This window comes from Dermacentor andersoni, chromosome 7, assembly GCF_023375885.2.
Source record: "Dermacentor andersoni chromosome 7, qqDerAnde1_hic_scaffold, whole genome shotgun sequence".
NCBI lineage: Eukaryota > Metazoa > Arthropoda > Arachnida > Ixodida > Ixodidae > Dermacentor > Dermacentor andersoni.
In genome coordinates, this window is record NC_092820.1 from 50,012,089 (window position 1) to 50,027,428 (window position 15,340).

At 46.6% G+C, this 15,340-nt stretch overlaps 1 protein-coding gene across 3 annotated transcripts in view; it reads left to right on the forward strand.

The window, feature by feature from the left end:
• LOC126534455 (uncharacterized) overlaps positions 1-15,340 on the forward strand; it is a 74,068-nt gene that overhangs the window by 18,983 nt on the left and 39,745 nt on the right. For 2 of the 3 annotated variants that reach the window (XM_072289192.1, XM_072289190.1), the window contains exons 4-6: positions 3,262-3,327; positions 8,800-8,945; positions 9,038-9,075. In XM_072289192.1, the coding sequence (XP_072145293.1) occupies positions 3,262-3,327; positions 8,800-8,945; positions 9,038-9,075 (250 nt within the window). The remainder of the gene's footprint in view (positions 1-3,261; positions 3,328-8,799; positions 8,946-9,037; positions 9,076-15,340) is intronic. The other variant, XM_072289191.1, reaches the window with a different exon arrangement.

Below are 15,340 nucleotides of genomic sequence, written 5' to 3' on the forward strand. Positions count from 1 at the left end.
CACACTGTTTTCCGTAGACATAAATTAGGACTTTGCGCGTATGATAGTTTAGTTAGAGAATGTCTAGTTTCCTCGCGGGAACGCCGGTGCCAGTATTGACACCGTTGGTCGCTGAACGAGGTGCTTGTTTTGTAGTTCAGTACAAGGCGTTGGCGGGCTAGTTGGTGCGAATCCATGAATACTTAGTTTACCGCAAAACAACAGACATAAGAAAGACGACTGGACAAGGCGCTGCTCTCAACTGACATCATTTTATTGCATCACTCCTGTATAGACAGCTGAAACTAGAGGAACATGGGCAGTGAGCACCATGTGGTGGAGCCACCTACATCCAATCATAAGAGCGCACTCATGCGACAGAATCCAAAAAATCACATTCAGCGCTGTACAAGGCTAAGGAAGGCACACTAATGCACTGTGACCCCATTGACTTAGTGAAGAATGCTTCCGATAAATCTCGGGCACTGGTCTCACGGCTCTTTTTCAAAATCGTGGTATCACGAAACATGGGTTTGCACTTGCATATTTTTCAATGCTGAGACAAATGGGAACCTGTGCCTGTTGTTATGGATCGCTCATATTCTCTAAGGCGCTCGTTAACACAGCGGCCTGACTGCCCTACATACACTTTGCCACATGACAAGGGAATCTTATATAGCACACCGACGCTGCAATCTACAAACTTCGCATGGTTCTTTTCACAATCTGTTTTTTTTTTAACTGCTTTTTCTGTGTGCACTGGATGGAATGAGGAATGGTTTATTTCAAATCCGTATGGTCAAAAATGAACAGAAGGAGCTTTCTTCGTACTGATGGCGTAAATAGCTCCACGTCTATCGCTCAGGTTCGCACACAGTAGACGCATGAACTACTCGACTGTGACATATAGGCTTAAACTCGGCTCAACTCGATCGACATCGGCTCACATTGTGTTTGCGGATGGCGAGGCCTGAAGTCCTTTGAGTCAACAACGCAACACCACTTGCCTCCCATCTCTTACGTGTCTTCAGGGTACGCACCTTTTCACGGCAGCAACTTCTCACGCCATGCACTATCTCATGGTCGTCGAATTCTCGACGCTTTCGTCGCTGTCGTCTGCGTGATACCGGCATGCTCTGCATGGAACACTCCTAACGTCATAGACAATGTGGTCGGTAACTGAGGAGGACGTAAGGTAGGGTGTTCGAGGCCATAAATTAGGTGAATATCTAAATATATGCGAAACTCTGAAACTTGCTTTATTGAGAAGATAAAAAAAGCGTTCAGATTAACTTACCACGCGAATTTAATTGAGAAAACACCGGAGTTGCCCTTTAAACCTAAAACAAAATGACGAAGAATATTTTGAACGCCAAATGACGGTTTATTAAAAGTTTTGGACTCGATCTGCTCAAGTCACGTCGTCAACATCGTTGTCACGAATGAAATATCGCTCGTTTGCGATTTGCTTAACTTTTACTACCGTAATTTGGTCGCTAACGTTGAGTAAAAAAATTTCGGGTCAAACCATTTATGTGGTGGCGGATTGGGCAGCGAAGCTGTGGATAGCAGACCGATAAACTACGGTCAGACTCCGCATCCAGAAACGTTCTCATCAATTTGGAATTCGCCCCGATTAAACTCGAAGGAGGTGGCAACTAACGCCTCTGCCGCTGGGGCACAGACTCGAACGACCTAGCGTGACGCTTATGAGCTGTCTCCGGTGCGCGATATTCATCGGGAGCTTGTGCTCGACGCTGACGATAAGACTCTCGCATCTGCTCTCGCTGACGTTCTTCGGAGGCTAAGTCACTGGCCGCATTCTCCGCTTTCGCACGGGCACATTGTCGTTGGTTATAGTCGCGTCTATGCTGTCGACACTTCTCCTTCCGTCGTGCGCACAATGCGTGGTCTTCCTATTTTCCCCATTTTTGTTGGAGTTGCAAGTGTTGCTATGCGCTAGCCCTGAAATGCACAAATCGGTTCCTACACACCACGGAGGCTACCACGGCACACATCCCCGTGTTTTCTCGCCACAACTGCTGTGCCATTGCATCGAGGGCACAAGGCAGCAGACGCAGCTGGTAGCAACGGCGGCCAGTGCGAGTGCAGCCCCCCCCCCCCCCGCCACTCTCTTTCAGGTGAGGCGCGCAGTGCAAATCACGTGAACTTTCTTTCTTCCCAGCCGTAATATCGTTTGCCCTCCCCTACTCGGCGTTCGCGCCGCAATCTTTATTATTCACTTTACAGACATTGACCAGCGCAAATACACCCTTCAGAAGACCTCGCACACGGCTCACTTACACAGGTGCGTGAGGCAAACAGCTATACTGTTAAAGCAAGAAAAAAAATTGCTCCTTAGATTGAACACTATGGCGAAAAAGTCTTATTTTTTGTGTGGTCCTATCTACTACGAGAACCTTAGTAAAGAATCGCTGTCCTATGTAATGAAAGGAAACAGAAAGCAACACAATATTTCATAGATAACGGTAGGCATAAATAAGCACTTTTAAATATGTTCTTGGGGTACTACTTGTTGGACTACGTGCTGACACGTAGCTATTAGAGAAGGAGCGAAAATTGACAACACATATACGAAGCAAGAAGACAGGGCGAGGACCGGCCTAATGTTCTTAGAGTGATCAACCGTGGCCGAACAAGCAATGTAAACCATGTATTTTAGAATGGGACTTGTCAAAGGCAAGTCATTGTGTAGAAACATTGGCGAAATCAATATTCCTTGTTCTAGCAGTGTTGATTACTAGAAACCACCATCCTCCTAATAGAATTTACCACAGAATAGCCATGAGCTCCTTCGTAATGTACGATATAAGTGAGTGACCTTTTCATTCTGCGAATTGGCGAGACATCCACACGGTCTGCCTCGGCCGAATAATTTCATCAAGTAGTCGGCCGTAATTGCAGAGGAGGACGTGTGTCTGTGGAAGCTGAAGCGCAGGTTGGGTGACCTTTAGTAAACGAGTTCAAACTGTCTTTTTAAGGGCACGAATCTGCTTGCTTTAATGAGTAGGTGCCGCATAAATTATATCAGAAGGTCAATATAGGAAAATGTTGCATACACACAAAGTTTTAATCAAACAGTCATGTTAAATCAGATTATTTACGTTTTCAGCAAGGTCAGCAGCTGGCAGCCAGCCAGACAATGAGTTGAATACCTTTGCTAAAAACATAACATGTTTGTACGTGCAAACATCATTACATGGCCTTCTTACTTTTTCAGTTCAGGGGTTACGTTCTGTAGTAATGGAATGTTCTATGTAGGTGTCCCGGCGCCTCGAACTCCTTCGTGCCGGAACATTCTATTTCATGAGAAAAAGATTCTTAACGGTGAGTGCCTATAATTGTAAACTTTTCACCTTGTACACATCGTGCTTCAACATGCAACTCCTCATGAAGATCATTCCTACATCGTGTGCCAACGTGTGTCCAATGTATACAGTGGAGACTGTAGCCGCATGCGTTGAAATTGAAATTGAAGTTTATTCAAAGTAGGAAAGTACACAGGAAATGTTGTACGGGACAGGAGTCCACCGTTTTAATCAACCGCTTTCATGAGTTGTTTCAACTGTGATCAAATGTTGAGTGTGAAAGAATGAGGCCATGCCGCAAGAAAGTATTCTTTTGTTTAGGCTAGTGTTTTGGCAAGTTTCCACCTGCCACTGCTATATTTTTCTTTTCTAAATACAATGTCCTTAATTATCTGTTTGCTGTGTGCCTGCAAACGGTTTTGTGTGAGCAGATGTGAGGGAGAGTGTCGTGAAAACATTTTGATAAGGCTTTCCCAGCAGTTTATAGTTGCTCAAGCACCACAAAACGAAAGATGTCTTGGAAGTGATCGTGCATCAGAAATAAAGACAACTTACGGACAAATTTCGGCGCAAGAAAAATCCTACGAAAGAAGCGCAGTCAGAAAGCTGAAGATGTGCGTAAGATCAGCAATGTTGTTATGCCTCCCGCTATAAAGAGGAGCACCGTAGTCAAATATATATATATATATATATATATATATATATATATATATATATATATATATATACATATATATATATATATATATATATATATATATATATATATATATATATATATATATATATACGAGCAGCACAGGTGCGAAATTGAGTACGTCCACCAATAGTAAGCTTAAGTCGATTCACACAGCATCAACTAAAGAAGCAATTTATATTTTAGGGGTGTTGCAGTCTTGGGAACACAATTATTTCCAGCTGCGCTGCTGGAGCTGAAGCCGGCAACCGTTTGGGACACGTCATTGCGGCTGATCGGCCGGAGGCCACATCTGATAGTTGATGATGGTGCCGCTTATGTCATCGTGGCCCACTCAGTATCGCCATTTTTAAATGAATCGAACTGTTTCACTGCATGATGGCATTGAGAGTGCGCTGCTGTGGAATGCAGGAACATTAATGGCCTGCGGCGAACTGCTGCCTAATGTCTCATAGGCTCTGTTTCTGTGTGCGCGCAATAGCCTGAATTTTCATACTCTTCGCGATAGCTCATTGGCTGTTAGCGAACAGAAGTGTAGTGTCCGTCCCTGACAACCGTCAAATTGGTCATTGACGTGGCTTGCGCACATCTGTCATTTATCTTTCTTTATGGTTTCAGCTTTCTCTTGCTCATGGGGCTGCAGATTATTATCTTTTCACAACGCTTTCAGGCTTTAATTCTCCATGCGATGTGAAACAATGAAAAAACGCCTAAACATTTCAAATGATCAGAACTTCTTGCTGTTGCACAATTCGCTGTCGTCTTCTGGGCTGTTAGCCTGAGCCTTCTATTCTATAGCCGACAGTTTCAATTCAGTTACGCTGTGAAGTAAAATATACCTGAAGAACGAGGCGAACAATTCTCGTATGAGTGCACACACGCACAGGCGCGCACACAGACGCACACACGAACGCACATTCATACCGATACAGGGTGTAATACGTAACTTATGCCAAGCATTGAAAAAAAGTGGTTAGTCGCAGCTCAATGACACCAGAGGCATATAGTTTGCCGTCATGTTTGCTTCATATGGTTGTTTGATTTTTTTTTGTTTGCTTTAAATTGGTTGCGTTTGGTTTGCCGTCAATTTTTATATTCTGCTTAGTTAGTGAAATAACTAAGGTGAATTCGCCAACATTTATATTCATTTTAGCATCAAGTGCGTTTCGTTGAATTTTTTGTGGCAACGTACACTCTGCGTAGCGATTTCTTTCGGCGTGTAATGAAAGGCCAAAAATAGGAAATAAAACCACGTGGCTGTGCTCTTGCGTTATCCTACTGGAGCGCTCCCAACTATGCATCGAGCCTATCGCTCATCAGGGACGACGGCGCTTCCTTCCGTGTGCCTCCAGCAAAGATGCTGACGCACTGTGAAGCCGATGCCTATAGCCGCCGCCGCTAACTTCGCCACGGTCCACGCGCATGGTTCCTTCTCGCGAACCACTATTGAGAGCTCTGCAATACAATAGAGCATGGGCGCATCCCCTTGGTTGTATTTCTAATATCACGGGATTCCTTTAAACGCCGTAAAAGATCACCACGCAGCATGTCATTGCCACAAAAAATTGGATCGGTTGTTTCTGACTCCCATTTGCAACTCAACGAAATGTACTTCGCCCTCAAGTTAATATTAAAACTTTGGATAATTCATTTTACTGAATTATCGAATAAAGAGGAATCTAAAAAAAGGTTATTTTAAGGAGCGCCACATGACGGCAAACCATTTTGCGTTGGTTTCATTCATCTTCGGCTTACCACTTTCTTTTCAATCCTTAGCACAAGTTACGTGATACATCCTGTATAGCCACATTGACTACTATCACTGGAGGTGCTCCATTATTGTGGAAGTGCCCAGCATAACGTTCATAAAGAGGCCGCGGAGTTTTTCAGCGGAGCCGCATTAGGCTAGTTTCTAGCGTTTCGTGATGGGTGAGGGGAAAAACGATGGCGGCGTCTATATAGGTAAAATAGCTTAAGCACGACGCAAAATCGTACCTACGTACGTGTCCCAGCTGCATTTGAGGCCAGACGTGTCAAAACGGGTAATGGATGAGGGTATATGCGTTGCGACCTACTCGAACAACGACAGTGTGGCCGTTGTGCCTTATGCCTTGCCGATTACGTGCGAGAGCCTTGGCGTTGATTGTGCCAATTCGTGCACCGCACAGACTGGGGACGGAATCGTTCTCACCACCGTATACGTTTATCCCGGAATGTCAACGCGAGACCTTGAAGACCTTATGATCGACATATTGCGGTGGATCTTCCCGGTGGACTTCAATCACATCGTCATTGTGGTTGACTTTAACGTCGATATGTCTCGTCCCGACCAAAAGTGGATCTTGGCATTGCTCTTGGAAAGGTTCGGCCTTTAGTTTGTCACCAAGGTCAATGCCTCCACGACGCACCATCGGTCGTACATAGACGTAACGTTCCTTAAAAACACCTGCAGTGTCGTCACAAAGCCCATGGTCATACTGGATTACCGTGGCACATACTGAGTTACATAAGCTGCAAGTTGTTCACTGAAGAGCCGCTCATACCCAGCGCAATCGAGGTGCTTCCAGCTAAAAAGACGTTCATTGAAAAAAAAAGTGGAGGAACCGATATCACGATGGCAGTTAACGGCATTGAGTTTAGATTGCATCAACCTAGCAGCACAGCATATTGCCGCTGTTTAAACGAGGCATGTATCGGACAGGTACTGCAGCGGAATTTCTATTTGGTGCTTCCCTAAGAACACTCGCCCGCATATAGCGCCGCCGCCTCGAAGCCTGCGCTGGTCTTCGAAACTCATGACACCCCGGTGCGTGCGAGCGCTACGAAAAGCGTGCGCTCCTCGCTCGCGCTTCTTTCTGGACACGCTACCGAGTAGGTCGTGCGCGGCCGTCCACGCGAGAAGCGTGCCGCGGCGATGGTGGCACAATGCTAATGGTAATCGCACCAACGTCCACATTCACTGCAACATCTCCGCCACATTTATATTGCAATTAGTGCTCTAGAATGCATCACGCACATTCTCAGGGCTAACTGAGTCTCTATCGGTTTATCTAACCGTATTCGAAGTAACCTTGGGGAGGGGTGACGCTGACCTTGCGCATAGTGTGTGAGTCAAACGACCTGTGTTGTTCTTCAATCAGCCTCTTTGATACCAACTTTGGTAGCTAGGTAATGTCCACTGGGAATGTGCCACTCTTATCCGCAAGAACAATAATTTAACTAATCGAACAAGCGCGGAAATTATGGTGGGGGATAGACTGCTTGATTTACCATCAGCATGTCATGGCAGTATGAGATAACATTGTATAAACTGGAGCATTTCATTCATGTTTTTGTACTACCAATTGTATCACTGTTTTTGTAATACCGGAACACTGTATTACTGCACTGCGTGCACCGTAGTTCATTCTATTAACCAGCACTCCAAGAACACTCAGATAACATTGTATAACCAAGAGCCATCTATGTCTGTACTAATAACCATTTTGCTGCACTGTACTTTCTTTTCTTTATTTGATGTAACCACTCCCCTCTTTAATGCCCCTGGCCCTGAGGCACGTGCCCTGAGGGCACACGAAATAAATAAATAAATAAAGCGCATGTAGTCGGAAGCAGCCTGCAGTACCAGCAGCGTAGCTGGAGATGCCAGCAGCAGTATTTGCTCCTGCACGGGAACATACCAACAGTGCACAGTGGACTGTATTCACTGCCGAGAGCAATCTTAGGTAGCGTCAGCTACGTTTTCATGGCTGAGGCCGTAGCCTACCCAGATGAGCTCAGCAGGGACGCTAATGTGCATAAATTGTCTGCGTTTAACCTTCGTGCAAGCAGCGGAGAACAGAACGTGGGCCTTGCTCCCTCATTGAGGCTATTGAGCATGGTGTTGACGGTGCGCCCAGTTCTCTTTGCCGTCCGTTCTTTAGAGAACCTCTAAACCTCCGCGCACGAATCGTGCACACGACGTCCACGAGAGAGCACTACAACGGTTACAGCGGCGACGATTCACTCAATGTGCCTCATGCATGCGTATAATTTCCGTCCGAATAATATTTGTACATGTTTCGTTCACACACAATATAGGGGCGGTAATAAACGCAAATGTTTTTTCTCTAAATAAGGTACATTCTAAATACGCGTGCTTTTCAGTCCCTTAATTACAAACGTATTCTATATGCTACATGGTATCTTGAACTGGAAAACGATGATTTAGGCCTGGAAACTGAAGTGAAAGTTCCCATAGCGTTCTTGATAAGCTTAACGAATTTTTGTTTGTGGACAACTCCCAACACTGAGGTACAAAAATTACAGTTATTAACTTAAAATATCGCTTTATTGTGCTCGTACAAGTGTAGTCTATGTCGCCAAAATGACGCGCACAAGTTGAAATTTTCGTACATGTGGCGATGTATGTGAGCGCTTTATGCTTAACAAGCCAACATTTACTTTTAAGTTATTTATAGTGCTCATATCGAATGAACCGCAACAGGTCACGCATCCATCTTTTTATCAGTCATTTCATTCAAATGTATTTTGTTTTTATATGCTTCGATCAATGTTCGCGTTCGAATTAGGTAATTACTAATGTGAAAAAATTGAGTTTTCTATCACTTTAATAAAGCCTTGTATAGTAATTGACAAATGTTTCACCGAACCAAGCACATTGTATCCTGAATTTTTATTTCGTTTACCTGTAAAGCTGAACCGACACCAATTTAACTATTGGGAATACTTGGAATTATGTCTAAATTGTCTCAATTACTTATGAAAGTCAATGTCTTCTCCTTCATTTGAAAGTTATCACATGATGAAAGTCAAGCTCTGTTTGTGAGAAATGGGAGGCTAGCGAATATAAACCAAGTATTTCTCCAATGGAAGTCAACATTAGCTACGAAGTATAGAAGACATACAGCTGGCAAAGATCTGGTTATATTGCTAACGAGGTAAGCAAACAGTGTCTTTGTATATATCTGCTCACTCATGCTTTTTCTTAACTTCTAGTTAGTGGAAATTGTGATCGTGCATGTTTTTGCAGACGTATGATCACAGCACCTAACGGAGAAGGGGGCTCTGGCAAGTATTGCATGCATAATATTTAAATGTGAAATGTGTTTGTTTCAGACGATCAGTATGCATAGTCGCCTAGGGGATCGGCTTAAAGGCACACAAAGCCTGACAGAGTGCCGATAACTAAAGCAATCATCACAAAGTAATGCAGTGAACACAAGGGCTAATATTAGAGGATGATTTTGTGGCGCTTTTTTTTTAATTTCTTCTCGTTTTGTGCACAGACTGTCTGTAGAATTAAAATTCGCGCTTCGTGGGAACAGCGCTATTTGCAAAACATATCGTGAGTGCGTGTTTATGGCGCTGCAAACCACATCCATCCTACAATTTAACACGCGCCCCCAAAATAACGACGATACCGATGTCGAGGACCGTTGAAGATATATAGAATTGTAAGCGCGGAGTACCAATGTGACGATCCCACCAAACCGATCTACGTTCTCTTCTATCTCGCGGTGTCACAAGTCTCTGGTACAACAACCATCAGACCGGCTTTCCGACGTAGTCCTCCTTCAAGACCTCTATGGTCGCAGTTTTTGGTCGCCCTGCTGTGCGCAAGCTTCGAGCGGCATCGCGTTTGCGAGAGCATGCACAGCAGAAGGGTGAATCATTTACCATCTGCATAAAATATGTGCTGGATTTGTGTAAGTCAATGGGACGGTGTCGGAGTGCGACAAAATCAGAAATGTCCTAAAATAGACAGAAGACGATGAGTTCAACATGCTACTTGCCAAGATGCTCAGTGAGTGACAGACGTAATCAAACTATAACAATACTGCGAGGAGCTACGCAGGCAGCGCTCTTTGACACGTCCCCCTTCCTCGCACGACAACCTCATTGCTAGTTTGGCTACCATCTCCAACCAGTCAACGTTGCTTGTTGAAATGAAAGCGTTCGTTCGGGAGGAAGTTGCACGCCAGGTCTCCTTGATATCCTTCACTCAGCCGCCAAATTTCCTTCAGCATGTATCTAATTTGATGCATCCGCTCCGTCACGCGACCTACCAGGAAATCGATGAAGTCTTGCCAGATCTGACCCAACATCTTCTTGCGGCTGCACCACTAAGCTACGCTGGCGTCGTTGCGCCACGCCAACAGGTCGCGGCGGCTGTAACACAAAGCTTCGTTGCGCCACCCCAACACGTCGGGGCGGCTTCAACACTCAGCTAAGCTGAAGTCGTCGCGAGGAGCCTGCCACTCACTTCAAGTATGGCTCTCTGTTCTGCCGACTTCGTGCCTAGGCCTCGATTGCCGCCCACCGTGCAGTCATGTCATCAGCCGCCCCTAAAACGCGTCCTGTGGCATGGATGGGAGCTGCCCCGGCGAGAACGTGGCGTACTCCCGAACACCTGCCAATATGCTTTGCTTGCGGCTACGCTGGTGGCGTCACACGTTTTAGCAATTGCGGACAGCCACCTGGCGCCGCAGAACCCGTGACAACCCAGTCCAACCGTCCTTATTGCGGCTGCCTGTCGACTAGGTCGCCGACATTGCGCGTGGCCGCAAGCACCCGCCGTTCACCTGCTCCACGACGTCGCTCACTGTCGCCGATGCAACCTCGCCCCGTAAGTCAGGAGAGGAAAACTAATCGTAGCAGTCCAAGAGGCGAGGGCTGCGACAAGGCCAAAATGTGCAACATCTCACCGCAGTCCTTCGAACGTAATCGAAGTTTTTCTTGAAGGTGTTCACGCATATGCACTAGTGCGCGCTGGTGCCGCCGTATGTCTTATGAACACTAAGCTTTGCCGCTTACTTCAGAAAGTAACGACGCCCCTTTGTGGACTGGCCCTCCGCACAGCCAGTGCTCAGCATGTTCACCCCTTGGTGGCTTGCGCTGCTCGTGTTGTCGTTGCCGACGTCCTGTCCTTTCCTCGTGCTCTCATGACTTTATCCTCGGCTGGAATGTTCTCTCGCTTCACAATGCCGTTATCCAATGTTCAAGGGCCGCAATAGAACCCTCGCCGCTGTTAGATTTTCCGCTCACCTACAATTATTCACATTCGAGGAAACTACTTTTCCAAGCCGACACACCCACATTCATCCGAATGCCTCAACGATCGTGCCCATATCCTGCAGCGTAATCTCAGACCCTGTTGAACTACTGCCTCCATCTGACCGCTATATCACACGGAAAGGTCTACTGCTGCCTTATACGACAGTCGACATCACACAGGGCTGCTGCATCATTTTTGCTTTGCAAGCCCTTTCCATACTCTGTGTTGCTGCTCCGAGGGGAACGTCTTGGCAATGTAGCAGTGATCGAAGACGTGCAAGTTATGGACGTGCCCAAAAATAATGACTGTGCTAGTTCCAGTGCCTTCTGTCGTTTCTATGTGTCAGCTGTCGCTCAGTGGTGTGTTCTGTTTTTATATTGCCTCATGAGCTTACACCAGCCCAGCGGCCTCAGGTTTTGTGGCTTCATGAAGAATTACTTTCTTCTTTCGATGTAGGCCAATCTTCCCTGGGACGGACGCCTAGTCTTACACATGGCATCAATATTGTCCCGCAACTGCCATTGCGGCACAGTTCTATCGTTTATCTCCTGCTGAACGTCGTGTAATCAACGAACAAGTCGATGATCTGCTTCGCCTCGAGATGATTACCTTCGAACAGCCCCGGTCGTCCTAGTTACGAAGAAAGATGGTTCTGTACGGTTTTCTGTTTACTACCGCCACCTGAACAAGATCGCTCGCAAGGAAGTCTACTCTCTCCCGCGCATAGACGACGAGACTGACATTATACCATGTGCAGAGTTCTTCACTTCTCTAGATTTGCCCTCAGGTCCTTGCCAAATACCCATGGCAGACACCGATCACCGATCGGCCGAAGACAGCTTTTGTCAGACCTGACGGCTTATACGAATTTTAGGTAAAGCCTTTTCGATTTTGTAATGCGCCAGCAACGATTGAATGCATGATGGACACAGTTCTGCTCGTCTTGATGTGGCACACGTGCTCGTACTATCTTGACGACGTTGCTGTTTTTCCTCCTGACTTTCCCACGTACCTCCAACGGCTCCGGTCTGTTTTAACGTGTTTGACAAGCGCAGGGCTACAACTAAACCGGAAGAAGAGTCGATTTTCTGCTTGGCAGCTGACAGTTCTAGGTTACGTCGTCTCCAAGGATGGAATTCTCCCCGATCCAGCCAAACTGCGGACCATTGCCGAGTTACCTAAACCTATGTTCTTGAAGGACCTGTGCAGTTTGTAGGTGTAGTTTCATATTTTAGACGTTTCAGCTGAAATTTCACCACCATCATATCGCCCTGACGAAGCTTTTTGGAAGCAGCGGCGGCGACGGCATGTAACTGAAGCCTAAGAATGACGCTAAAACGGATCTTCAGCAAAGAAGAGTTGGCAGAACGAGGTTGTAAACATGCCGAAAGTGCTCCAAAACGTTACACGGCCACGCAAGAAGCTTTATTATACGCAAATAAACGCATGGTCTCCGGCAGGTGCGAATAGCCAGCATCTGAGCGATCGGCGGCAGCCATCTTTTATTCCTTTCGGAACGGGGCAGCCTGCGACAATTCAGAAAAAAATTCAACTTTGTTCGGCATAGTAAGGCATTTTTGATGCGTACACGTCAGTTTGGCTTGGTGGGCTTTTGTGGTTTTGTGACGTCGCGTGACAGGCAGGGGAAGTGAGTGCCGCCTGAAAACTTTTGACCAATAGGCTGGGGCTGATGGCGAAAAGATATCGAATCAGAAATAACATTTTTTTCTTTTTTCGGCCAAATCATGCATAATTAGTGTGTCCACATCATATCAGATAGGGAGCTATCGCTGTTTTTCGTGACGTCCCGTGAGAGACAGGTGAAGTGGGGGTGGTCCCAAAAAGTTTTTGGCCAATCGCGGAGAGCTGATTATAGAATTGGAATAGAAAAGTTTGGAAACGTTTTGCGTTATAGCGCCCATGGTCGCAATGTACGTAGTCTCCAACCACATAAATTGGCATGCCATTCTGCCCTTCGCAAACTAGGCCTACATTACCGCCAGTCACAGCACCATGGGCATTTCACCCTTTATCTTATTGTACTGCTAGCACCCGTCCCAGATGATCGCCACAATCCTTCCGTACAAGCAAGATGCATCTGGGTGTGCACCTATTTATGCTACAGCCAGACATGCCTAAGAATGTCGTGATCTCGCATGGGCCTTTGCTTCAAATGCCCATGACTGCCAGAAGAGCGTTCGCCATGACACAACTTCTGCGCCCCCATTCCTCCCCGGAGCCCTTGTGTGGCTATCGGTCCCTTCCACTGCGCCCGGGCTCTCGTCGAAACTACTGCCGAAGTATGAAGGCCTGTACCGCATCTTCGAACGCACATCTCGCATCACTAACGTGATGGAGCCCGTTGAACCGTCTCCGGACATGCATCATCGTGGACGAGACACTGTCAACGTCGACCGCCTCAACACCTACCGTTTTCTACTCATAGTGACAAGCTGTTAGGTCGCTGGGTGGCTCCCTTTTCGTCCCCAGTGGCAAGTATAGAGAAGGATTGAAACGATATTGCAGGTCGCCCTCTCCTGCGCTTCCTCATCTGTCATCCTCTTCAGTGCTTTTGCTCATGAGTACTGCCCGTGCTGAGAATCCCCGCCCTCTGCTAACGATCGGTCCCAAATGCCGGTGACTAATGAGCGCCTTCACATGACAATAACTTAAGCATGCCAACATTTTCATCTAGGAATCGAATGTAGATAATGATACTTGTGCAATTGGCGTGAATCTGAAGTAGTACCAATTCGACACAGCGGGCTTCATTGGTAGAACACTTTTTTATGCACTTCATAGAAAAGCATTCCTTGAACTATAGAAGAGTCCATGAGCTTCAAATGTCATTCACATGATACGGACAATTCTGAAACAACCCTGTTAGCAGCTAGCTAAATACCGGGATAGCAGATAGCAGCACGCTAAATACCGGGAAAGCCAAAAGTAAACGTCAGAATCACTTTGAAATGGTCTTGTGGAAATGTTGAAATAGTTGTTATACAAGGGTGGCTGTGTTGGTCACAATATAGTGCAAACTATATTAATGCCAGTGGTCTATCAAGGAGACGCCTTTGCTAAAGACGTGGATCAGTGGTTTCGCAAATTGGAGTATAAGTAGCTGCTTTAATGTGACTCGTAGTGAAGTTTCTTCATCTCTGAATTGGTTAACCAGTTACACCATGTGTTCTACAACACTTTGTCATAGTGGGAAGCTTGACTAAACGTCACACAGGTGAACGAGACTGGTGTCCGCACGGTGATGGTGAGCGGCTATACCACGTGTTCCGAGCAGAATTGTCGGCGCTCTTAGACTCGGCCGTGGGCGAAACATTGCGGGTATTTCCATCAGAACGGCTTAGGTTGGTCGGGTGCGAGGTGTTGAGGGCCACAAGTTGCGACAGAGTCGGGCGACATGACCAACGCGGCGACAGGTGAAAGATGTCGGCTGGTCGTCCGCAGTTCTCCACTCAGTCGGGTTGCGATAACGCGGAGCGAAGCGTCGGGGTGGAGCGAAAATAGTAGAAGGGCGTCCGTTAACTCTGGGATTCGCGACAGCACAGAGAGAATGTAAATCAATGTTTTCAAGTTCCTGGCGAACAATAGCTTCTACGAGGGGAACTGAAAAACTGGTAGCATCAAGGCTACGTGAACAGAAAGCTGCGGGCACCTTCGCATTCAGTTCACGTCGAACGATTCGCACCACGTGCGCTGATGGCGACGCATGCTACTGTGCGGGTTGTTCTTCACACGCCGACGTTGTGGCACTACTGGGAAGTCTCGTGAATGGTTGCAAGACGCGTCGACTTTTGGCCTGCTCGAATTGTCGGCACTCTTTAATGATAGCATCAACTGTAGAACTTCTTTTGCACATGAGCAGCTTAACGACGTCGTCAGAAATGCCCAAGCACGTGCCCGACCTTGTTAGCTTCTGTCATGTCGTTATCGGCTTTACGACATAGTACCAGCACGTCCTGGGGGTACGAGACATAAGACTCTGTGCCGGATTCGGCACGGCAGGGCAGTGCCTGCTTTGCAGCAGTTTTACGGCGCGCTGGTTTTCCAAACAACTCTGTCAACTTCTATGTGCATTGGTCCCAGCTGGTTAGGTTCTCGTCGTGGTTTTCGTACCACACTTTACCGCGCCTCTTAGGTAGAACAACAGGTTAGCTAGCATAACCGTAGGATACTATCTGTTGATTCCACTCAGGCGTTCGTACATAGCCATCCATTCTTCAACGTTGGCGCCATCAGTCCCGCCGAAATTTCCAGGATCCT